At 41.7% G+C, this 22,525-nt stretch overlaps 2 protein-coding genes across 2 annotated transcripts; one reads left to right on the top strand and one right to left on the bottom strand.

The window, feature by feature from the left end:
* Positions 1-42: 42 nt before the first annotated feature.
* Positions 43-3,330, bottom strand: LOC127595549 (protein LSM14 homolog B-like). Its single transcript, XM_052057153.1, has 8 exons — positions 3,110-3,330; positions 2,866-3,026; positions 2,567-2,678; positions 2,310-2,498; positions 1,154-1,237; positions 926-1,087; positions 701-836; positions 43-618 (listed from the first exon to the last, which is right to left on the bottom strand). The coding sequence occupies exons 1-8, from the start codon at positions 3,228-3,230 to the stop codon at positions 471-473; spliced, it is 1,113 nt and encodes a 370-aa protein (XP_051913113.1). The 5' UTR covers positions 3,231-3,330; the 3' UTR covers positions 43-470.
* A 12,072-nt stretch (positions 3,331-15,402) lies between these two features.
* Positions 15,403-18,178, top strand: LOC127596329 (transcription initiation factor TFIID subunit 4-like). The gene is given in 7 exon segments (XM_052058654.1): positions 15,403-15,448; positions 16,600-16,688; positions 16,742-16,900; positions 16,981-17,106; positions 17,903-17,941; positions 17,943-17,960; positions 18,044-18,178. Coding segments are annotated over 7 exon segments (612 nt in total).
* The last annotated feature ends 4,347 nt before the right edge of the window (positions 18,179-22,525 follow it).

Below are 22,525 nucleotides of genomic sequence, written 5' to 3'. Positions count from 1 at the left end.
GCTCGTTTGCATTTCTTGCCACACCCTCAACGGGCGCACATATTTGACAGCATTCCTGTTTATTTACATAAATGACATGGCATTACCAAAGCAAAAACAATTTCATGAACCTCGAGGTCAGATTTGCTGAGGAGCTACTACACATTTGCAAAAAAATATTTTCATGATGAAGTTCAAAACAATTTGCACTCAAATCAAAGTCTATTCATAAAAAAAGACATTTAGGGGGGCACCCCAATAATTAAGTGGGGAAAAAAATTTCTTCAAAAGCAGACTTGTGAGCCATTCAGTCGGAGGCAAAAAAATAACCCAGTGGCATTGGAATAACATAACGCAAGTGGTCCAAACGGGCAAAAATTCCATCAAATTTTGTTCCTGCATGCAACTATAATACATGTGAGACAATCAGGCTTTAACAAAAAACAAAAACAAAAACAAAACTGTTTGGAGGCATACATCAACCCTGACCTTCAGAGCTGCCCATTACTGCTTCGAGTAAGAGTTGTTCCTTGACCCCTTCTTCCACCATATGCACCCCTGAAGCCTTGGCCCCTGCGGAACCATCCAGGGACCCCGAAAGTTTCCAGATTGCGCTTCCGCTCCTCTGCCCAAGTGAGTCTGAAACAAACATTGCACCCAAAACACGCATGAATATGTTAAAGAATACTAGGTGGGATTGATTTTGTAGAAGCTACAATACCTGAGTTTATTGTCAGAAGAGATATTATCAAAGAATGACTTGGCTTTGTCATAGTAGCATTTTGGTCCAGAATGATCATCCTGTGTGTTCAGGTGTGCTTCAGTGCTATGCATTTCTCCTGTATTATCATTTGCATCTGCAGACAAATGTATAGCATGACAAGTCAAAGCTAAACTTGTATAAAGGTGCGTGATCCGAGCTGCAACTGGTGCTGAATGGACGAACCTTTCATTTTCAAACGATCCGGCACCTCTTGCGCCAACGCCTCCTTGTGGAACTGTGCATTTGAGTAATCGAAATCAAAATCTGTGTCAAATTTGAGGGTGGCTGAAGGGACCTTGGCCACCATCAGCGGGCCCCTACTACGCTTCCTGCGCCTTCGGGCACCTATAACTCAAATCAGTCAAATTATTCATGTCAGACTTGCTTGTCTGCTTTTTCAAGAATATTTACCTTGTCGTCTGGCAGGAGGCCCGTTTCCATTCTGCTGCTCAGATGATTCTTGAAGCGAATTGGGGACAATTGGGCCTGACCTCCCTTTCAAACAATATGAATGTTAGTGACATCATTCATTGCATGAATGATGCACATTTTGGTTCTCTTCATTCGTACCCAATACTGGCAGAGCTAGAGAAGGGGCACAGGCCTATTTTCTGACTTCTCCAGTCATTCTTTTCTTACCCCCCCCCCCATTCTACTTTGTGCAAGGGGACCAAAACTAATATTTTTCAGCATTTTTTTAACTTTGGGGTTTGTTTATAAGATATCCTTTATTTGTCCCACACTGGGGAAATTTACAGCCTCCAGCAGCAAGAATGTGGGTAGAAAGAAGAAAAACAAACAAAAAACACGGTTCAATTAAGTGCAATATAAACATAATAACACAATATAAATATATTATCATTATTATTAAGATAAGATATCCTTTATTCGTCCCACACTGGGGAAATTTACAGCCTCCAGCAGCAAGAATGTATGTAGAAAGAAGAAAGGAGAAAGAAAAAAAATATAACATATATAGTGGGAATTAATCAGAAGGCCACTAAAAGTGGTAGACAATCAGTTGTCTATTCCTCGTCTATCTACTCCCATAGTGTGTAAACTACCTGTAGTTGAAAAGTTTAATATTAAATTCGCCATCTACATTGGTCCGTTTTCCCTGACATTTTAAGATGAAAGTGCCGATTTTAAAACACTGACTGCAAGTGATGCGAGCCTGCAAGTAATAGGCGATTGTCTTTTTCAAAGGGGAAATTGAAAACAAAAAATTGAGGGGACACAATGATTGGTTTCTATCAGACTATTACCTTATTTTAAATTTCCATTTGAGAGTTACTCTTTAAAAATGTGTCTGTATTTGTAACTCGCATTGCCAAGGTTTTAGGTGTGTGCATGCAAATTTTATTTTAATATAAAAACACTGTTGACTGTTAACGTGTTTGTTTTGCGCCCCCCCCCCCCGCCCCCGATATGGCCTTGGCCATCACCTGTCACCCCCCCCCCCCCCAAGGAAAAAAAGTCCAAGTTGCATCACTGATACTCATTTAAAACAAACAAAATGTTAATGCTCAATTTACCAGATTGGGGAAGGAATACACATCACACTTACTGCTGGGTCCAATTCCTCTTCTATTGGTTTCTCCTCTCACCCTTAGGGGCTTGCTTTTCTCCCAGTGCTGATCTGGCACCTGAGGAGCGGTCAAAACTCTGCTGTTACTAAACTCTTCCACACGAAGAGTCTGTACCGCCTTTTCCACCATGGGGCCTTTTCGAACATGCAAACCCGGAAAGATGGGCCCTGAATTGGAAAACATTTGCCACCAAGTGTCAAGCTTATGAAAAACCTGGAATTGTTCATCAACTTACCAAGCCCAAGAGCTGCAGCATGCTGATGACCAAGAAGTGAACTGGCAGCAAGCTGGCTGTAGGCAGGCATCTGAAATGGGCTAAATGGTCCAAGAGGCCCTACACTTGATGACTGGTAAAAAGATACGAAGAGCACACATCAGAACCTTACCATCAGAGTATCAGACAAATGCCATTGCGCAGCAAGTTTTTTATCACATAATTGGTGCTGGTTTGTCTGCTGCGTTGAGATGCGTAGGATTCTCTATTCCAATACTAAATGGAGCAGTGTGTGATGTCACTGGAAAACCATTCCCTACCTGTACTATTGCTGGATCTTGAGGTAGGCCATGTTGCTTTGGGGCTTCACACAATGTGATATCTTTGATATCACTTCCCCGGAAGGTGATATACTCATAAATAGAATCTCTGGGAGTTGTCGGTCTGTCAGTAGGTCGTCCTTCCGTTCCAAAACATTTGACTAATGAGAAGACAGAAATGAACTAGAATTTATTTTTCTGGAATTCAAAAGTTCCTGTGTGGATTTCTGGCATTTCCACTTACCTTTCGCCAGCACAACTGTGGAGTTTACTTTGTCGATTGTATACAAAATGCCCTCATAGCGATTTTGGGCTCTTGAAAGTAGTCCTATTTTGCACCCGATGTATGGCTTTGCAGAACTCATGGCTACTTTTCACAAACCCCATCAGTGGTTCACAAGCTTAACCCACACAATACAGTCAGCAATTTGAAATTTGAAAGGTCTGCTCTGAGCCAACCATAAGCCACGCCCAACGCCGTTTCACACCTGGCCATGATGAGGCAATAACTGAACTTTTCAGCCACACATTTGATTAGCTGTATATGAATCATTCCATGACCATTTGTAACATGAACTTAACTTGAAATTTATTGGCATTCATTTAATATGTGAAATGAATGCTACTAGATTTGAATTGCCTAACACACAATCTGACTGATATTTTAAAGAATTTGATGGCCAAATGTCATTGCAGTCACAAGTGCTACTGGCATAATGAGCAATGGTGGAGACACTCAAACTGATAATGGAGAACTTAATGGTTAATGGTTGTATGGGTGTATGGGTGTATGGGGTGCAGAGCAACATCCAGGAAACTGACCAGGAAGTAAGTAATTGTACATTACTTCCAACAACTGATTACACATTTATCGAAGACTCCATTATAACTAAGAGGTATGAATGTTGTCCATTTTCTGATCTGCTTTATCCTAACAAGGGTCGCAGGGAGTGATGGAGCCTATCCCAGCTGTAATGTTTCAGTTTCTCAAACTTTTGAAGTGCTATACAGTTAAACAGAGATGGGCATTCCACCCCTGGGATGGAACAGTCCGTCCGGCCACGGACTAATACCCATTTTCGGGACGAAAGATGGAGGACAAAAAGTTTTCTTTTTAAAAAAAGGACGGATAAAGCAAGGACAGAAGTGGGCTTTTGTCCATCCCTTTAATCCTCTCTACCCAGGTTAAGTATGTGGTGTTGGGAGGCAAAATAACAAAGCCAGAGTGTAGCCAAACAATGTATTTTCTTAACAGGATATTTCATCTCAACAGTATTTTATTGCAACACTGCCAACTAGTGTACAGTCAGAGAACACAACACACTACTTCTGGACACCCATTTTACTAACGTTCAATACAGCTGGTAAGAAAGCTGGCTATGTTGTTTGTCTCTTGGTACCTGTCCACCATGCTGATGGCTAGGATTTCCAAAAGTAAATTTTTCATTGTTATTATAATAAGCTTTTTTTTTCATTTCTTAATTGAAAATTTTGGCATTATATTAAATTGATGGTACAGAAAAGAACAACATATCAGAGCTCTTGAAGTAATTAATTATGATTTAAAAACGACAACTAAAAATTGAGCTCAAACAGCTTGACAATAGGCCATGGACCGACACAACCCAAAAAAATATATATATACACAAATACAGGTACAAATATATTTTATACTATACCTGCTAAAAAGATGTTTTTGTCATTCACTGGCTCCATACTGTCTATTCAGTACCAACCCACTGCCACAACAAGATTCTCAGGCTTGCCTGAAATCTTAGCGTCTCTCTGTGAATGTAGAGATAAAATAAAATAAAATAAAATAATAAAATAGTCTCACCTCTCATGAATTCATTTTAGATCTTAGATAAGACATTTAATTGACGAAACCCGCATGCGAAGAAGTAAAAACATTTTTTTTCACAGCACACCGCATACTTCATCATGCTTCTCATAGTTTTAAATTAATGGAGCCAAGTTTAGATTCTTGTACGTTTTCATCATCTTTTACCCGTGAAAAAGGTTTGTTTGTCTGTCTATCTATCTTTCCATCTATCTATCATCCTATGAGCTGATAATGAACAATGTGTTGCATTATACTGCATTTCCTTTTATGTCCATTGGGTGGCACAGGTATTGTACTTTGAAAATAAATTTGTCATCCTGACATATATTTGACCCAGAACCTGCTCCCATGACATTGTCATGGGAGCAGGTTCTGGGTCCCATGCTGTGGTGAAGTAATAATCAGGCAACTCAGCGGCTAAGTAATGCAGCACTCAACAGATCGATAATGACATTGATCATTATCAACTCTTGATTTGTTGTTGCAACTGTACTATAATTATGCAGTTAAATCATTAAATAAAGGATCTTATTTGACACATGATATCCCTTGTTTCCAGCTGATGATGCAGATCATGTCTTCAGTCTTTTGGTGGAGTCGCTCTATATGGTGTAATAGCTTAAATCTCAAATGTTTCAATTCAAGGAATGAGCAACATATCCTAACAAAAGTTTTTGAAACAAACGCATAGCCAGTCCCAAACATTTTAGCATTTGGAGGGTTAATTTAACTGTGTGATTTTTGTTTGATGGAGCTAAGGCAGATTTGCTCCAGCAAAAAATATCTTCCTTGTGAGCAAAATGTTTGGCTGCTGCCTCAAAGCCGTGCATTTGTGGATCATCTTGGCCTGCCCGCTAGACGTTAGCTGGTGGGGAAAAAAGGCTCCCCTTCTGAACCTGAGATCCATGCAACCACAGAACGAAAGGAGCTGACCAGTACAGATAATGAAGTGGATCATATGATTTTGCCTCTTTCAGGTATGATTTAGGTTCGCACTGAAAGTGGACAGCTTCTGATTGTTCATCAACAAACCTTGGCTCAGATACAAGCTCAGGCACAGTCCCAAAGTGCCATGACACCCCGACCTGCATTTCCAAACAGCAGCCAGATCACCTGTCTGCAGATACTGGAATCCTGAATAGATGAAAGCACACAAAATGTTGCCGTTTACACTGCATCATGTATGTTGGGCCAATGTTCAGCTGAACAAAAAGCATCTTTGAAATGCCCTGAATCATTCAGCAGAGCATAGCACTAAAACAATACTATGCAGTACCTTGTGTCCCCCCCCCCCCCCAAAAAAAAAACAAGTCTCCAAATTAATGCATTCCTGCTGACCTTCCAGCTGCAGAGAGGGTCATCTCTGGGATTGTTTTCTCCACATGGCTGACAGCCACGGACGGCAAAGCCTGTCTGCAAGGCGTGTCAGACAGCTATTGGGAGGGAGCTGATCAGCAATCTGAATTCTGTCACCACTTCATTGACTGATAGAGCAGCACGGAATGCATTTCAAAGACTTACCTTCAAGTCAGACAAATATTACTTAGCAAAAAGCAATGTTGTTCACCGTTCTTTGCCTCTGAAGAGGCTATCAATAAATACAGTTTGGAGAGATTGACCAGTCACATGTTAGAGGTACTTTGTTAAATCCCATATTAAATTTCAAGCCCCAATGGTGCTCTTTGAAATGCTGCAAATAGTTTGTTGCTTTAACTTGGGTAGTCACTATCGATTCATTTTAGAATCGATGATCCAAACGTCTCTTCTATCAAATCAACTAACTTTCACACATTTTAACATGATATGCAGTCAACAAACACCCTGGGGGTGGTGTGGGGAGGGGATGATTGGGATGCACTCGGAAGAACATTTGGCATGAAAATGATGCCAAAAACCGAATCAATTTGTGTCAACCTATTTCTGTGATTGACTTGGTCGACTTCTTCCCCCAGCTATAATTCTAACTGAACAAGAATGTTCAAAGTTGAAAAACATGTTTTTAAAGCCAATGGTCAAAATCATTTCTTTTACTTTGACTGTAGCACTTTTGACAGAAGCATCACCCCTCGCTCGTGCTGTCACCTCTACCACAATTATCAAACGATCCTCAGCTGCCACACCGCAGAGACCCCCGGTGCTACAGTTAATTTTGACATGCATCCAAATGTCAGCAGGCCAAGTGTGAAACCTGTGGTGTACCTAGTTCTGTGTGTGCTTCGAGTGAGAGCCACAAACCACAACGGTGGCATTCGGCATCACTTGTTTCCTTACGTATGCTTGCATTTCTTTTCATAAAGCTTGTTGAGGGACTAAAGGTATGTCCGCTTCTTGGTAAAGATACAAGCCGGTTGCTGCAGTTCCTGGCTTAAGATCATTTACCAGCAACCTACCCAAGTATTAATACAGTACAGCATTTGCTCAGCCTGTGCTGACATGGACCATTTCCTTGTCCCTCTACCGCCAAAGGACCCATGTAGAATGCTGTCATGTTGGCAGGAAATGCCACCACCATGGGACAGCTTCAAGGAACCCCCGCAACGGTTCAGCCTACTTCTACAGTTCCGGGAGTAATGCTAAGGGGAGGGGTCCCTGGGGTTACTAGTAGTCTTGCCACTCCATCTGCAATAATAGTTGTGAGAGAGAATTTTTGTTGTGGATATAAATTATGCTATCCAGATGTCTAAGAGCTCAAATTATGTATTTCTTCCTTCCAAGAGACACCAGAGAATGGGGAAAAGTGCAGAAACGTTCTCTTTGCTGATAAAAATGGCCTCGACTCAAAAGCAGTCTTCTGGAACTCTCACCAAAGTCAAAGAGTTTATCAGAGATCTGCTGGTTGGTCCCAGTTTTTGTTGATACAATGAACACCCGCTTTTGGACGCTTTGCTATTCATGAATCAACCTATTCGCGCCCCCCCCCCCCCCCCCTCCTCTGGAACCGAGCTGCAGCTATTTGCTTTCTGTCTTGCTAGAAGATGGCACAGGAGCCCTGGGTAATAGGCAAGTAGTAATTGGTGTCAAGAAAGTTTTTTTTCTTTTTTTCCTTTATATATGCAAAACTGACATATTTAAAAGAATCTCTAACTCTGCAAATTCAACTTATGTATAACTAAATAATTTAGTACCAATAACTGACCCTTGTTGTACTCCACAGGGAACCTTTCGAATCTCTGACACAGTACTATTAATTGTAACATTTTGTTGTCTATTTTTCAAATTACTTTTTAACTCTCTAAGTGATGAATTATTGAGCCCACTGTTCTTTAGAATAGCTGAGTTGCGTCATATTTTTTTAAATGAAAAGAACAATTAAGTATGTGTAGGAAAAGTGATTGTGTATGGTTGATTGTATGCAAGTACTGAACATACATCACATCTGGTTTTGTCGTCAAGGGTTCAGTGTTTTACATGAAGCATTATATGTAAGCGTACATGATTTTTTTCATTTCATCGCATCACTCTTTACGTTGCAAATTCATCAGGCATCTCCAAGTGGTGAGACACAAAAGAATGCTGAAATGTTATTTGAAGGATCATTTGCACAGTTAATAAAGGTTTCATGTGCCAAAGTGTGAGCATAAAACAAATGACTGAATGATTTTCCTCCAAATTATTTTAACTTGGTGCCCGGCCGGGCACAGCCCGAAGAGGCAACGTGGGTCCCCCTTCCCATGGGCTCACCACCCATGAGAGGGGCCAAAGGGGTCGGGTGCAATGTGAGCTGGGCGGCAGCCGAAGGCGGGGACCCTGGCGGTCCGATCCTCGGCTGCAGAAGCTAGCTCTTGGGACATGGAATGTCACCTCTCTGGCAGGGAAGGAGCCCGAGCTGGTGTGTGAGGCAGAGAATTTCCGACTGGATATAGTCGGACTTGCCTCCACACACAGCCTGGGTTCTGGTACCAGTTCTCTCGAGAGGGGTTGGACTCTCTTCCACTCTGGAGTTGCTCACGGTGAGAGGCGCAGAGCAGGTGTGGGCATACTCATTGCCCCCCGGCTCAGTGCCTGTACATTGGGGTTCACACCGGTAGACGAGAGGGTTGCCTCCCTCCGCCTTCATGTGGGTGGACGGGTCCTGACTGTTGTTTGTGCATATGCACCAAACAGCAGCTCAGCATACCCACACTTTTTGGAGTCCTTGGAGGGTGTGCTGGAGAGTACTCCTGCTGGGGACTCCCTTGTTCTGCTCGGGGACTTCAATGCTCACGTGGGCAATGACAGTGAGACCTGGAGGGGCGTGATTGGGAGGAACGGCCCCCCCAATCAGAACTCGAGTGGTGTTTTGTTATTGGACTTCTGTGCTCGCCACGGATTGTCCATAACGAACACCTTGTTCAAACATAAGGGTGTCCATATGTGCACTTGGCACCAGGACACCCTAGGCCGCAGTTCGATGATCGACTTTGTAGTTGTATCATCGGATTTGCGGCCGCATGTTCTGGACACTCGGGTGACGAGAGGGGCGGAGCTGTCAACTGATCACCACCTGGTGATGAGTAGGCTCCGATGGTGGGGGAAGATGCTAGTCCGTCCTGGCAGACCCAAACGTATTGTGAGGGTTTGTTGGGAGCGTCTGGCGGAATCCCCTGTCAGAAGGAGTTTCAACTCCCACCTTCGACAGAGCTTTTCCCATGTTCCGGGGGACGTGGGGGACATTGAGCCCAAGTGGACCATGTTCCGTGCCTCTATTGTTGAGGCGGCCAATCTGAGTTGTGGCCGTAAGGTGGTCGGTGCCTGTCGTGGCGGCAACCCCCGTACTCGCTGGTGGACACCAGCAGTAAGGGATGCCGTCAAGCTGAAGAAGGAGTCCTATCGAGCCTTTATGGCCTGTGGGACCCCAGAGGCAGCTGACGGGTATCGACTGGCCAAGCGGACTGCGGCTTCGGTGGTCGCCGAGGCAAAAACCCGAGCGTGGGAAGAGTTCGGTGAGGCCATGGAAGCCGACTTCCGGACGGCTTCGAGAAAATTCTGGTCCACCATCCGACGTCTCAGGAGGGGGAAGCAGTGCACCACTAACACTGTGTACAGTGGGGATGGGGCGCTGCTGACTTCGACTCGGGACGTTGTGAACCGGTGGGCAGAGTACTTCGAAGACCTCCTCAACTCCACCAACACGCCTTCCTTGGAGGAAGCAGAGCCTGGGGACTCTGAGGTGGCCTCTCCTATCTGGGTGGTTGAAGTCACCGATGTGGTTAAAAAGCTCCTCGTGGCAGGGCCCCAGGGGTGGATGAGATCCGCCCGGAGTTCCTCAAGGCTCTGAATGTTGTGGGGCTGTCCTGTTTCACACGCCTCTGCAACATCGTGTGGTCAACAGGGAGAGTGCCTCTGGATTGGCAGACCGGGGTGGTCGTCCCTCTTTTTAAAAAGGGGGACCGGAGGGTGTGTTCCAACTACAGAGGGATCACACTCCTCAGCCTCCCTGGTAAGGTCTATTCAGGGGTGCTGGAGAGGAGGGTCCGTCAGGAAGTCGGGCCTCAGATTGAGGAGGAGCAGTGTGGTTTTCGTCCCGGCCGTGGAACAGTGGACCAGCTCTACACCCTTAGCAGGGTCCTTGAGGGTATGTGGGAATTTGCCCAACCAGTCTACATGTGTTTTGTGGACTTGGAGAAGGCGTTTGACCGTGTACCTCAGGGAGTTCTGTGGGGGGTGCTTCGTGGGTATGGGGTACCGAACCCCCTGATACGGGCTGTTCGGTCACTATACCACCAATGTCAGAGTTTGGTTCGCATTGCCGGCAGTAAGTCGGAATCGTTTCCAGTGGGGGTAGGACTCCGCCAAGGGTGCCCTTTGTCGCCGATTCTGTTCATAACCTTTATGGACAGAATCTAGGCGCAGCCGAAGCATTGAGGGGGTCCGTTTTGGGGGCCTCAGTATTGCATCCCTGCTTTTTGCAGATGATGTGGTGCTGTTGGCTCCTTCAAACGGGGCACTCCAACTCTCACTGGAGCGTTTCGCAGCCGAGTGTGAAGCGGTTGGGATGAAAATCAGCACCTCCAAATCTGAAACCATGGTCCTCAGTCAGAAAAGCGTGGAGTGCCCCCTCCGGGTCGGGGAGGAGATCTTACCCCAAGTGGAGGAGTTCAAGTATCTTGGGGTCTTGTTCACGAGTGGGGGTAGGAGGGAGCGGGAGATCGGCAGGCGGATCGGTGCAGCGTCTGCTGTGATGCGGACGTTGTATCGGTCTGTCGTGGTGAAGAAGGAGCTGAGCCAAAGGGCGGAGCTCTCAATTTACCGGTCGATCTACGTCCCAACCCTCACCTATGGTCACGAGCTATGGGTCGTGACCGAAAGAACGAGATCCCGGATACAAGCGGCTGAAAAGAGTTTTCTCCGCAGGGTGTCCGGGCTCTCCCTTAGAGATAAGGTGAGAAGCTTAGTCATCCGGGAGGGGCTCAGAGTCGAGCCGCTTCTCCTCCACATCGAGAGGAGCCAGATGAGGTGGCTTGGGCATCTGATTCGGATGCCTCCTGAGCGCCTCCCCGGTGAGGTGTTCCAGTCATGTCCCACCGGGAGGAGACCCCGAGGAAGACCCAGGACACGCTGGAGAGACTATGTCACCCAGCTTGCCTGGGAACGACTCGGGATCCCCCGGGGAGAGCTGGAAGAAGTAGCTAGGGAGAGGGAAGTCTGGGCTTCCCTGCTAAAGCTGTTGCCCCCGAGACCCGGCCCCGGATAAGCGGTAGATGATGGATGGATGGATGGATGGATTATTTTAATTTGGCAGTCAATCAATGCCACAGAACAGGTTGTATTCAACTTAATGGGCAAAAATACGGAAGAGGATTAGGGCCAATGAAGAAAGAAAAAATAAGGTTGGCAAGATTCTGACTTTATTCTCAGAATTCTGACTTTAAAGTCAGAATAAAGTCAGAATCTTGCCAACCTTATTTTTTCTTTCTTCATTGGCCCTAATCCTCTTCCGTACAAAAATGTGTCCATTGTGACAATTAATGATTTTGGTGTGTTTCACAAAACATTTTCTGCATCATTTTTTGTTTGTTTTTTGTTGTTGTTTTTTTGTTTGTTTTATTGAGCATATATAGTACACACAATAACAGGTTGACAAAGGATCAAACAAAATTATAAAAGGAAAATTAGAAATAGTTAAAAGAGAAAAAAAACACATCACAGTTATATGCTCAAAGGAGTAGGAAGAAGTAAATAACTTATCTAGTCCTACCCCTTATTATGTAACTGAATTGTTCATTTTTCAAAACAAAGAAATGAAAAACTACATATCATTAAATATTTTTACCCTTGTGTATACTATGCTAATCTATTTCTACACCTTTTGGTTTATACATATATAGTTATTCTTTCTTCTTTTGTATTTCAATTTTCTGATATTCATTATAATTAGCATTCCTTGAATACAATTGTTAAGTTGATCAAAATCAAAAACAAGAACAAACAGTTATATTACTATATTTTATAAGTATATCAAATGTATCTATTTTAATTCAGATTCATGTCGTTATTTTCCACTAATCTTTTGAATTTGTTTTTGAACTCCTCCAACGATTTGCTCATTTTCAGATCTGTTTCAAGCTTATTCCATAGATTGACACCAATTACTGATACACACCTTTGCTTAATGTTTGTTCTTGTTCTGGATTTTTTGTATTGATTAGTGCCCCTTAGATGATACCAGCTCTATCTAATTTCAAAAAGCTGCTGGATATTTTGGCAAAGGAGGTTGTTATGTGATTTATACATTAATTGAGTAATTTTGTAGTCAACCAGGTCGTAGAATTTCATTGTGTTTAATTTGATGAATATTGGATTTGTGGGTTCTATATATTTCGACCTGTTGATTATTCTGATTGCTTTTTTTTTGTAATTTTAAAACGGGGAGTGTGTTCGTTTTACAGGCTTTTCCCCATATTTCTACACGGTAGGTCAGATATGGTAGTAATAATGAGTAATATAATGTATACAAGGAGCTCTTATTCAACACATCCTTTGTTTTGTGGAGTATCCCGATAGTTTTGGATACTTTTGTTTTTATGTTATCTATGTGTGGCTTCCAGGATAGTTTGGTATCTATTACTAGTCCAAGAAACTTATATTCATAGACTCGTTCTATTTCAATTGAATTTATCTTTATTTTAATTTGGTCTTTAATTGGTCTTGTGCCAAAAACAACTAGCTTAGTTTTTGTTAAATTTAAAGATAAGTTTTTTTTGTCGAACCAGTTTTTTAATTTTGTCAATTCGTTTTCTACAATTTTCAGGAGTTGTTTCATATTTTTTTCCAGAGCAGTAAAAGGTTGTATCATCAGCGAAAAGGACACATTTGAATTGTTTTGACGCACTACAGATATCATTAATATCTAAAATGAACAGTTTTGGTCCAATCACTGACCCCTGAGGCACTCCATGGATAATCTTCAGTAAGTTGGATTTTTTGTTTTTGAACTGCACATACTGATATCTGTTTTCTAAATAACTTTCAATCCATTTATGTGCTGTGCCTCTGATACCATATCTCTCTATTTTTTTCAATAATATAGCATGGTCTATAGTATTAAAAGCTTTTTTTAGATCTAGAAAAATCCCGACCGTGTATTCTTTATTTCTATATTAGTGGCTATTGCTATCACAAACTCCATTGCTGCCAATAAGGTGGTCCGTTTTTCTCTGAAGCCATATTGATTTTCACTTAATAGCATGTGTTTATCAATGAAGTTATCGAGTCTGCGAGAAAATAATTTTTCTAATATTTTTGAAAATTGTGGTTACAGTGATATAGGTCTATAATTTGTTATGAATTGTCTTTCACCATTTTTAAAAATTGGAATAACTTTAGCTGTTTTCATTTTTGATGGAAAAATACCGACTTTAAATGACAGGTTGCATATATATGTAAAGGGTCGCACTACAAGTTCTATATGTTTTACCATTGACATATCAATATCAAAACAGTCGGTTGACTTTTTACTTTGATATGCTTTTACAATATTTAACATTTCATTTTGATTCACAGCAGTAAGAAACATTGTGGAAGGATTTTTTGTGTTTATGTATTTATGTGTTTATGTATTTCTAAAGAGTTTATTGGATCAGGAATTTGTTTTGCTACGTTACTGACGATATTAACAAAATATTCATTAAATTCATTTGCTATTTCTGCCCTTTCCTCAATAATGGTATTTTTGTCTTTCATAAAATACTCCGGATAATCTACTTTATTAGAGTTATTTCTAATTACATGATTTAAGATTTTCCAGATTTCTTGAGTGTTGCTTTTAGCTCTAATAATGCATGAAAATGGTCTCTCTTACTAGCTCTTATAATATTTACTAATTTGTTTTTATAAGTCTTATATTTTGTTTCAGCTTCATTAGTTCTGGATTTTAGAAACGATTTGTATAGATTGTTTTTCTTTTTACATACATTTTCTATGCCTTTTGTTATCCATGGCTTACTTTGTCCTTTGAACTTTCTGGTGACTTTAATTACTGGGAAATGTTTATCGTCTAAGGAGGTTATGGTTGACTGAAATGCTTCAAACGCAGTGTTTGGATCATCATTTGTGTAGACCTCAGACCAATTTTGCTTGTCTAGCTCGAGCTTGAAAGCTGCAATGGAATGTTGGGTTCTGAGTCTTATTTTTTATGTATGGCTTATTGGTTTTGTTTTTCTAGCAAAGTAATTGTGTAGGACTAAAAAGACTGGTAGATGGTCACTTATATCAGGTGGTCACTTTCCTTTTTGTGATCAATCTTATTAATAAATATGTTATCTATCAATGTGGCTGTATCCACTGTTATTCTGCTGGGTCTCAGAATGACTGGGAATAGACCGTTGCTATACATTGTATTTATGAAATCTGTTGTTTTTTTGTGTCCATTTGGGTTTAATAAGTTGATGTTAAAATCGCCACATATTATTCGTGTTTTCTTGTCATTAGAACAACTCAGCATATCTGTCAGTTTTTTATTAAATGTGTCTAGACAAGATCCTGGTGTCCTATAAACGCAACTTAAAATAACATTTGATGCATTTTTCATGTGTATTTCCAAAGTTAGACATTCCATTAGATTCTCAGTTGTGTTTGTCAAGCTCTCAATTTTGCAGCATTTCAGTGTTTTATCTACATATATTGCAACTCCCCCTCCTTTTTTGTCTTCCCTATGAGTTGCATACATTTCATATCCATCAATTTTCATTTCACTTGTTTTTTCATCGTCGAGCCAAGTTTCTGATATGGCAATAATTGTAAATTTATTAAATGTAGTTAAATATTCTTCAATTTTGGTGAATTTTTTGTATAGACTTCTACTATTTGTATGTATCACTGAAAATGTATTTTTCAGTTCTACATTTGAGTTGAATTGTTCATCAGTATAATACTTTGAGTTTGTGATGCTGTGATTATGATTGAAGAAATTATTGTCTGGATCCAAGTTGTTCTCTGGATCGAATGTCTTATGTTCAGCGTAATCAAAGATTTTAAAGTCCATGTTTGTGTTGTTTGTTTCCTATATGTATTTAGTCATTAAGTTTCGTCTGGTGGTAATCAGCTCTCAGAATGTTGAAGTGGAGCCCTTTGAATTGGAGTACTGGTGCTTCATCACAGTTTATTTAAGATGTTTTCCCTCGTCTCCATTTCTGACTTTTGCGAAGCCTCGCAGCTCTGCATCTGATGACCCCAGAGGCAGAAACCTTCATCCAGCACAGCCTCCTACCCCAGCAATGCAGGCAGCCTACAGCATCGGCCTCCCCAGCGCTGACCACAGTGGTGCCACATCCGCCTCTATCCCCTGCTGCTGCCAGCACATCAGCTACCATTATTAGTCACCTCAAATGCTACACAGTAAACGGGCAATGGTAGTTTTGCAGCATTTTTCATTTGATCATTAACAGTAAATTAAGGTGAGTCATCTAATGTGTTTTTGCTTCATCTATTGATCCAAATGTGTATAGATCGAAACCCAGCAACAAGGGACGATGGTGAGGCCGCAAATCACGCTGGCGCAGGTTCCAATCGCAACCCTCACAGTTGCATCTCTTTGAGATACAATACAATCCATCCTTATTTATATAGCGCTTTCACAACAGTTAACATCAAGTAAACAATAAAATAATAGATGGCCGCCAGTGGTCGAACAGCTCGATTCTGGTGTTAAATTTTCCCCCCACTTATTGGTATGGTGGTTGACATCCTTTCAATGTTTTCAGACCATTACGCGAATTCCTTCATTATACTTCTAATAAAAAGTGTAAAACCCTGCTGGGATGTTGTCTCATAATGTGGTGCAATCTTGTGGATGCTTTGTTTAATTTGTTTCATCTTATCGGTGCTTGAAAATCCATCCCATCCATCCATTTTCCGAACCACTTAATCCTCACGATTGTCGTGGGGGGAGCTGGAGCCTATCCCAGCCATCTTTGGGCAGTAGGCGGGGGACACCCTGAACCGGCTGCCAGCCTATCGCAGGGCACCCAGAGAAGAACAACCATGCGCGAACACACACACACCTATGGACAATTTAGTGTGTTCAATCAGCCTGCCATGCATGTTTTTGGAACGTGGGAAGAAACCGGAGCACCCGGAGAAAACCCACACAGGCCCGGGGAGAACATGCAAACTACACACAGGGAGGCCGAAGATGGAATTGAACCCGGTACCTCTGCACAGTCGACGTGCTAACCACTGGACTACCGGGCCGCATTGCTTGAAAATACATTTCAAAATTCATTTGTGAAATGTGGCTGTATTGAGTTGTAGTTTTCACCCACAAATTATTGGTATCCCCCCCCCCCCGCCCCATTATTATTTATTTAGATCCTGAAAGAAGGCATACATTGACTTTGGGGGAGAGAGGTGTCCTGAGTCAAACAGATATAATAGAATAGAATAGAATAGAAATAGGCGGAGACACCTTCAAGTCTCGGAAGAGAGTGCCCATATTCTTGCAACCAACTCTGTGCTTGTTGGTGCTGTGAGGCGATCCTGTAAGGGCATTTGTGAGGCCCACGTGTATCTGAAAAACACAAGGCAGACACTTCTGTTTATGAGAGGAGGAGATAGTTGTGCCTCATGGAAATCTTTCACACTTTATTTGTAGGTAAAAATGTTGGTGATTGCGAATTAGGCGCAAATGTGGTAAACTAGCTATCCTGTGCTGCTCAGTTCAGACTACAGAATCTGCTGGAAAAGGCCTCACGAGTGGCACAGCCATCCTCCAAGGTGTTCATCAATTACGTGTGACATTGGGCAAGAGACATCAAAACACGCCTTGGTTTTCATTCGTCATATTTGTCCCTCAGGAAGACAAGTGTGACGAGCGTGTCAGCGATGTATGAGCCCAGCTCAAATTCTTTGAGCAGTTGGATCAGGTTGAGAAGCAAAAGAAGGAAGAGGTGGAGAGGGAGATCCTCCTCAAAGCTGCCAAGGTAAGAGTTTAGAGCAGGGATGGGCAACTTAAATGCAGCATCAGTGGGGGGGGGGGGGGGGGGGGGCACATAGGGCCATGCAAGACCTAACCAGATGTATGAATAAAACATTCTATTTTAAATATGGACAGCCTACTGTTCATGTCTATATGCAACATATGTGCTTAAGTGCTCCAATATAGTTTGATAAACTATTTTTCAACGCATGAATCAAAATAAAATCAACTATCCTAACCCAACAGCAATGAGTTAGAAGTAAACAACAAAATACCCACATAGTGGATTTTTTTCCAGTGCTAAGGGCTCTCTGTGTAAAAAAAAATACCATTCAAGGTCGGCACAAAATTGCCGCACAATAAATTTCCCCAGGCTTGGCATGGAGAAGGTATAATGAGTGTTGAGCATTGTTTTATAATTTATCTATCTATCTATCTATCTATCTATCTATCTATCTATCTATCTATCTATCTATCTATCTATCTATCTATCTATCTATCTATCTATCTATCTATCTATCTATCTATCTATCTATCTATCTATCTATCTATCTATCTATCTATCTATCTATCTATCTATCTATCTATCTATCTATCTATCTTGTATGTTTAATGCAGGGTCCGTTTGGCGTGTGGTTGCCAATTATCCATCCTTGGTTTTGAGCAATAACTATATTGTAAATTGTTGATAAGAAGTTACCATGGTTAGCAGGAACAATTGCTATATGACCAAAAAAGAAAAATGATACACTAAGTGGAAATAGCAGAACAGTTTAATTTAATTGTCGTATTTCCCGAAGTCTCGGTCGCGACAAGAAGACCCGGAGCAGCTCAGACTGAAAACAGAAGGCCAAAGAGGTTTGTCCGAAACAGTATGTCACCATAACCATGTAAGATTCTTTCTTTGGCATGAGTATGAATTTGTCTTGCTTGTAATCCAGATGCAACAACAAGAGCTGGTGCAGATCAAGCAGCGGAAAGACAACTTATTATCGCTGGCAGCAATTGGCCGCAGGAAAAAGCGCAAAATGGACTCGCCTCTCAAGGGTTCCAGTGCGGCGGTAGACAATGTTTAACATTTTGCCGCAGGCTTGATGTGTCTTATTTGAAATGAGGGACATAAAAACTTACTTGTCTGTGCTTTGTTTCAAGGTGCGGGGACAGCTAACGCGGCACCGCATTAACACAGTTAACCTGCAGCACCTCTTTTTTTGCCCGGAGAACAAAAGAAGTGATAGCCATTCGCGCCTGCTCGATAAAAGCTTCCTAAAGTAGCACTTTTAGCAAAATGACCTCACATATATCAGCTTTGTGAAGCAGACTGGGATGACTTTCTCCACTCGTCTTTGATCCCTCACTGCCATGATGAGAATGCCGTCAGCAGGAAGAGAATTATCTGGAACACTGGAGAGACGGCACATTTAAAAAGCCTCCTCCAGCTCAGGCCTTTTGTGTTTTCACAGACGGAGCAAATATCAGTGTGTTGCCCTGATTTCAGCATTCCCTTCAGCTCTCACACTCACTCACACTTCAGCTGCATGGCAAAAAAAGGCAAAAAAAAAAAAGAAATCTGTAGAACCGAGCACTTTAGATGCCAAAGGCCCTAAGAGCGGCAAAGCTCCTTTTTTCTGCAACCCTGCTAATTTTCTGAAAGTAAATGTTAAAGCGTTTATCTACCATCATAATTGGAGCCTATTTTAGATAAAAATGTTAATGATTTTTTTTTTCCGCTGACCTACCAGAGCTGTACAGTATTTGTCCTATTGTCTGTTGAGCTGCCGCATAATCCAGTCCGACCCAGCTATTTTTCTCATGTGAATGTTCTTTTTCTTTTGTGTCCAAGCCAAAAGATTTGCAGACAAACAATACGGCCGAAATTTAGAAATTATGCTGATTTTGCCAAATTTGCCAAACAAAGTGCTGACAAATCTGCAGGGTGAAGGGAAACATTCTTAGTCATCTAAAAAGCATTTTAGTTTACACTTAGTCCATTAAAATATCCATCCATTTTCTGATCCATTTATCCTCACCTTGGAGGGCGCGCCGTAGCCTATCCCAGCTGCCTATCTTCGGGCAGTGGGCGAGTGACCCCCTGAACTGGTTGCCAGCGAATAGCATAGACAAACAACCATTCCCATTCAAAATCACACCTAGGAACAATTTGTAGTTTTCCATTAAACCATTTTTATTTTTATAAAATGACTTTGAAAAATATGTTTTATAAAATTACTCAATCTGACAAAAAAACTGATTTAGTGCACAAACAAATGATGGTCTGTTGCATTGAATGAAATGTGATACAATGTATCACTGTAAAAACCAAATTGTTATTTGTCAATTCACAAGTTGATGTAACCAGATTTTCATGATAATGGCCTTTTGTTACATACTGTATTTTAAATGGTGCCTTTCCATTTTTGTGTGTAATGTTTAGCAAAGACCATTGTTTATATATTCATATCCACATTTTAAAGCAAAACCCGGTTTTATAATGATTAAAAGGAAGTCTGATATTCAAAAGAAAAAAAAGTGGGGGATCAGCACAAAATCCCGCAAATAAGCGGCTATTCTGTGAGTAACAGTGGTGTCGGTTGCCCCCAAAATTTGCAATTTGGTGACTCTGAAAATGCCAAACCACACATGCCTAAAGATGCACTGTATATACTGAACATACATACAAGAGCATTTGGTTTCACTTCACTTTTTTTCCTCAATTCACTGTGGCCCAAGCTGTGCCAAATTGTCGGTACAGTACCTCCAAGGCCTGCCTTCTGCTGGGTATTCTCGTGACCCAGAATCAAAGAAGAGAATGTACAAGTGCAACAAAAAAGAGGCTTAGATTCAAATCTAGGTTGACTTTTTGTAAAATATTTTACAATCGTGGAGAATACACACCCCGCCCAATCAGGCATTTTTGACCGTTAGAAATCAAAGATGTCTACCTCCACGGGAGGGCGCTGTTGCACCATCTTTGATAATATGAGTCAGGCATCTGACCTGCGACTCTCTACTGTATGATGCGCGTTCTTCATCACCTTTAATTTTAAAAACTGGGGATGGAAGACTTCAAATAATATTTTCATTAATGCGATTGTTGTTTCCCGATAAATTCAGCTCATACAGGTCACTAAAAGCAGGGTAGTTTTCAACTCAAGGAGGGTATTTGCACACAAAATGTACAGATGGACATCTTTTTGTTACAGTCCAAAGCACTGCTTCATGTAGATTACGATTTGTTGTGTTTGAGGATCAGGATTTTGTTTACTCGGCTCTCTCGGCAGACAAAATTTCTTGCACGTGCACGTTGTGTGGATGTTGAGACCTAAGCAAACTTCTAAGTCCCCTCCAATATGACTTGTCAGGATATTTGCTCAAGCTACTCTGGGACAGCAAACTCAATTCCACAGTCTTGTTTGAGTTTTCATAATGAGAGCCTGCTGGCTGCTTGCAGGATAACACCATTGAGTGACAGCCTTGAATACATTTTACATATTCAAATAGTGCCTCATGTTAAGTCTAGTCAATTTTGACATAGGGTGATTCAGGCCACGTTAAGCCACTGCGAGTCTTAGAGAGTCCCGCGTTTCCTTTACCTTATGTGTAAATTTATTTTCAAAAATTGCTTCACACAAAAGTGAACCATTGTTCGTGTCAAGGAATTAAAGTGCACTCCATTTTTTGCCCTAACAAGGCAATAAGGTAAATTAGGCTTGAGAATATCCACGTGTTGACAGCCCGAGTTAAAATATAGTGGTACATGCCTGAAATGCTACAGTACTGAACAAAATAGTTTGGCCTTATTGTAGTGTAGGACAGTAAGAGAAGTCGTGTAAGTGCAAGACGTATCCTCCAGCTATTTGTCACTGGTGGTATTACAAATTAACATTAAATGTTTATCAGCGTTTTTTAAGTAATTTTGGGGTGGTTAGAAAAAATTCTAAAGTGTTTAGGTTAATATTTTCCACCCATCAGTTATCTGAACCGCTTTAACCTCGCAAGGTTTCACGGGTGTGCTGGAGCCGGGCAGAGGCGGGGTACACTCTGAAATGGTTGCCAGTCAATCGCTGATTATTATCAGAATTGTATTAATTAATCAAGGGGCCACTCAGAGTGTGGCTGCATGCGGGTCCCCAGTTGCCCATCCCTGCTTTAGGTGCGCGCTGAGTCAATTGGTGTGCTGACATCACATGTGATGTCATGTACAACATGATCTTTGAGGACTATGAAAAGCGCTTTCAAATAAAATGTATGATTATTATAATAACAATATTACCATCTTGGAATGCATATTTTTTTCAAAATAAAATAAGGTCAGGTTAAGGAACTCCAGCTGTGATGTAGAAGCCAGAAAAGGGCAGGTTTTCTCATCTGCAAGCTGCCAAAAAATGCAAATGCTGAGTCATGACGAGTGCCTTCATCTGTGATGGTAATATTAATGTCAGGATTATTTCCGAGCATCCTTTCCAAGTAATCATTCAAAAATAATGTTGTTGTCAGCGACATGGTCATATTAGCTTCTGTAAAATGAAGGTACCCTGACAAACGCCCCACACAATTCCTAAACCATGTTGGTGTTCTTCATTTTGAGCATACATATGTTGGGTATCGATTTCATTATTGAGCTGATTCTGGAGGCAAAAATCCCCTTGAGGTCTGGGAATCATCCTCCGCCGGTATCCTCTGTGCATAATTGAACAAATTAGCCATGAGCAGCTGTTGCCTGTTACAATGACCTGTTTTAATTTTATCACCACGGACAAGAGGTCTGACAGCATCTGCACGTTACATCTGTTGGCCTTCCTGATTAGCTCACCAATTCCAGCACCCGCAATATCACGGCAGCCCTAATTACAGTCTCCCATCTCTTTTATGAAGCCTGCAAGTTGCAAAGGCATACACAACTTGAAAAGCCCCAATCCCTCACAGTTTGCTTGTGTGTTGGCTTGTGTGGGCTCACGTCTGCATGATCACAGACGTTGTTTCACTTCATGTCAGGTCTGAGTTTATGATGAGGTGTAACGTCACCCCGTTGACTTGCTTCACCTCAGCAAAACTTTACAAGGCAAAGTACCCTTGATCCCGATGACCATTTGCTCATTGTAAAATATACATTAAAAACACAGGGGATAGTTCAAGGGTGCCAAACTTGTTTTCATCATGGCCCATCACTGAAGTTATAGGTGCCCATTGGAGGGCGGGTGGAGAGGGGTGCATCTGGCTCGAAAGTGAAAACCACTTAAATGTGTCATAGGGTTTGCTGTAACAGACAGAACATGACAGTACTTCCTTGTAGTGTTGCTTGTAAATCACAGGCGGAGAAACTCTTAGGTGGAGGTGGTATGATGTAAATGCAATCCTCCCCTTGGGAGCAACAGCATCAAAGAAATGGAGTGAATGCCAAATTCGCAGCGGATTGCCTAATG

This window comes from Hippocampus zosterae, chromosome 2 (genome assembly GCF_025434085.1).
Source record: "Hippocampus zosterae strain Florida chromosome 2, ASM2543408v3, whole genome shotgun sequence".
Lineage (NCBI taxonomy): Eukaryota > Metazoa > Chordata > Actinopteri > Syngnathiformes > Syngnathidae > Hippocampus > Hippocampus zosterae.
Note: the sequence above shows the minus strand (reverse complement) of the source record. Positions and strands in the feature narration are given on the sequence as shown.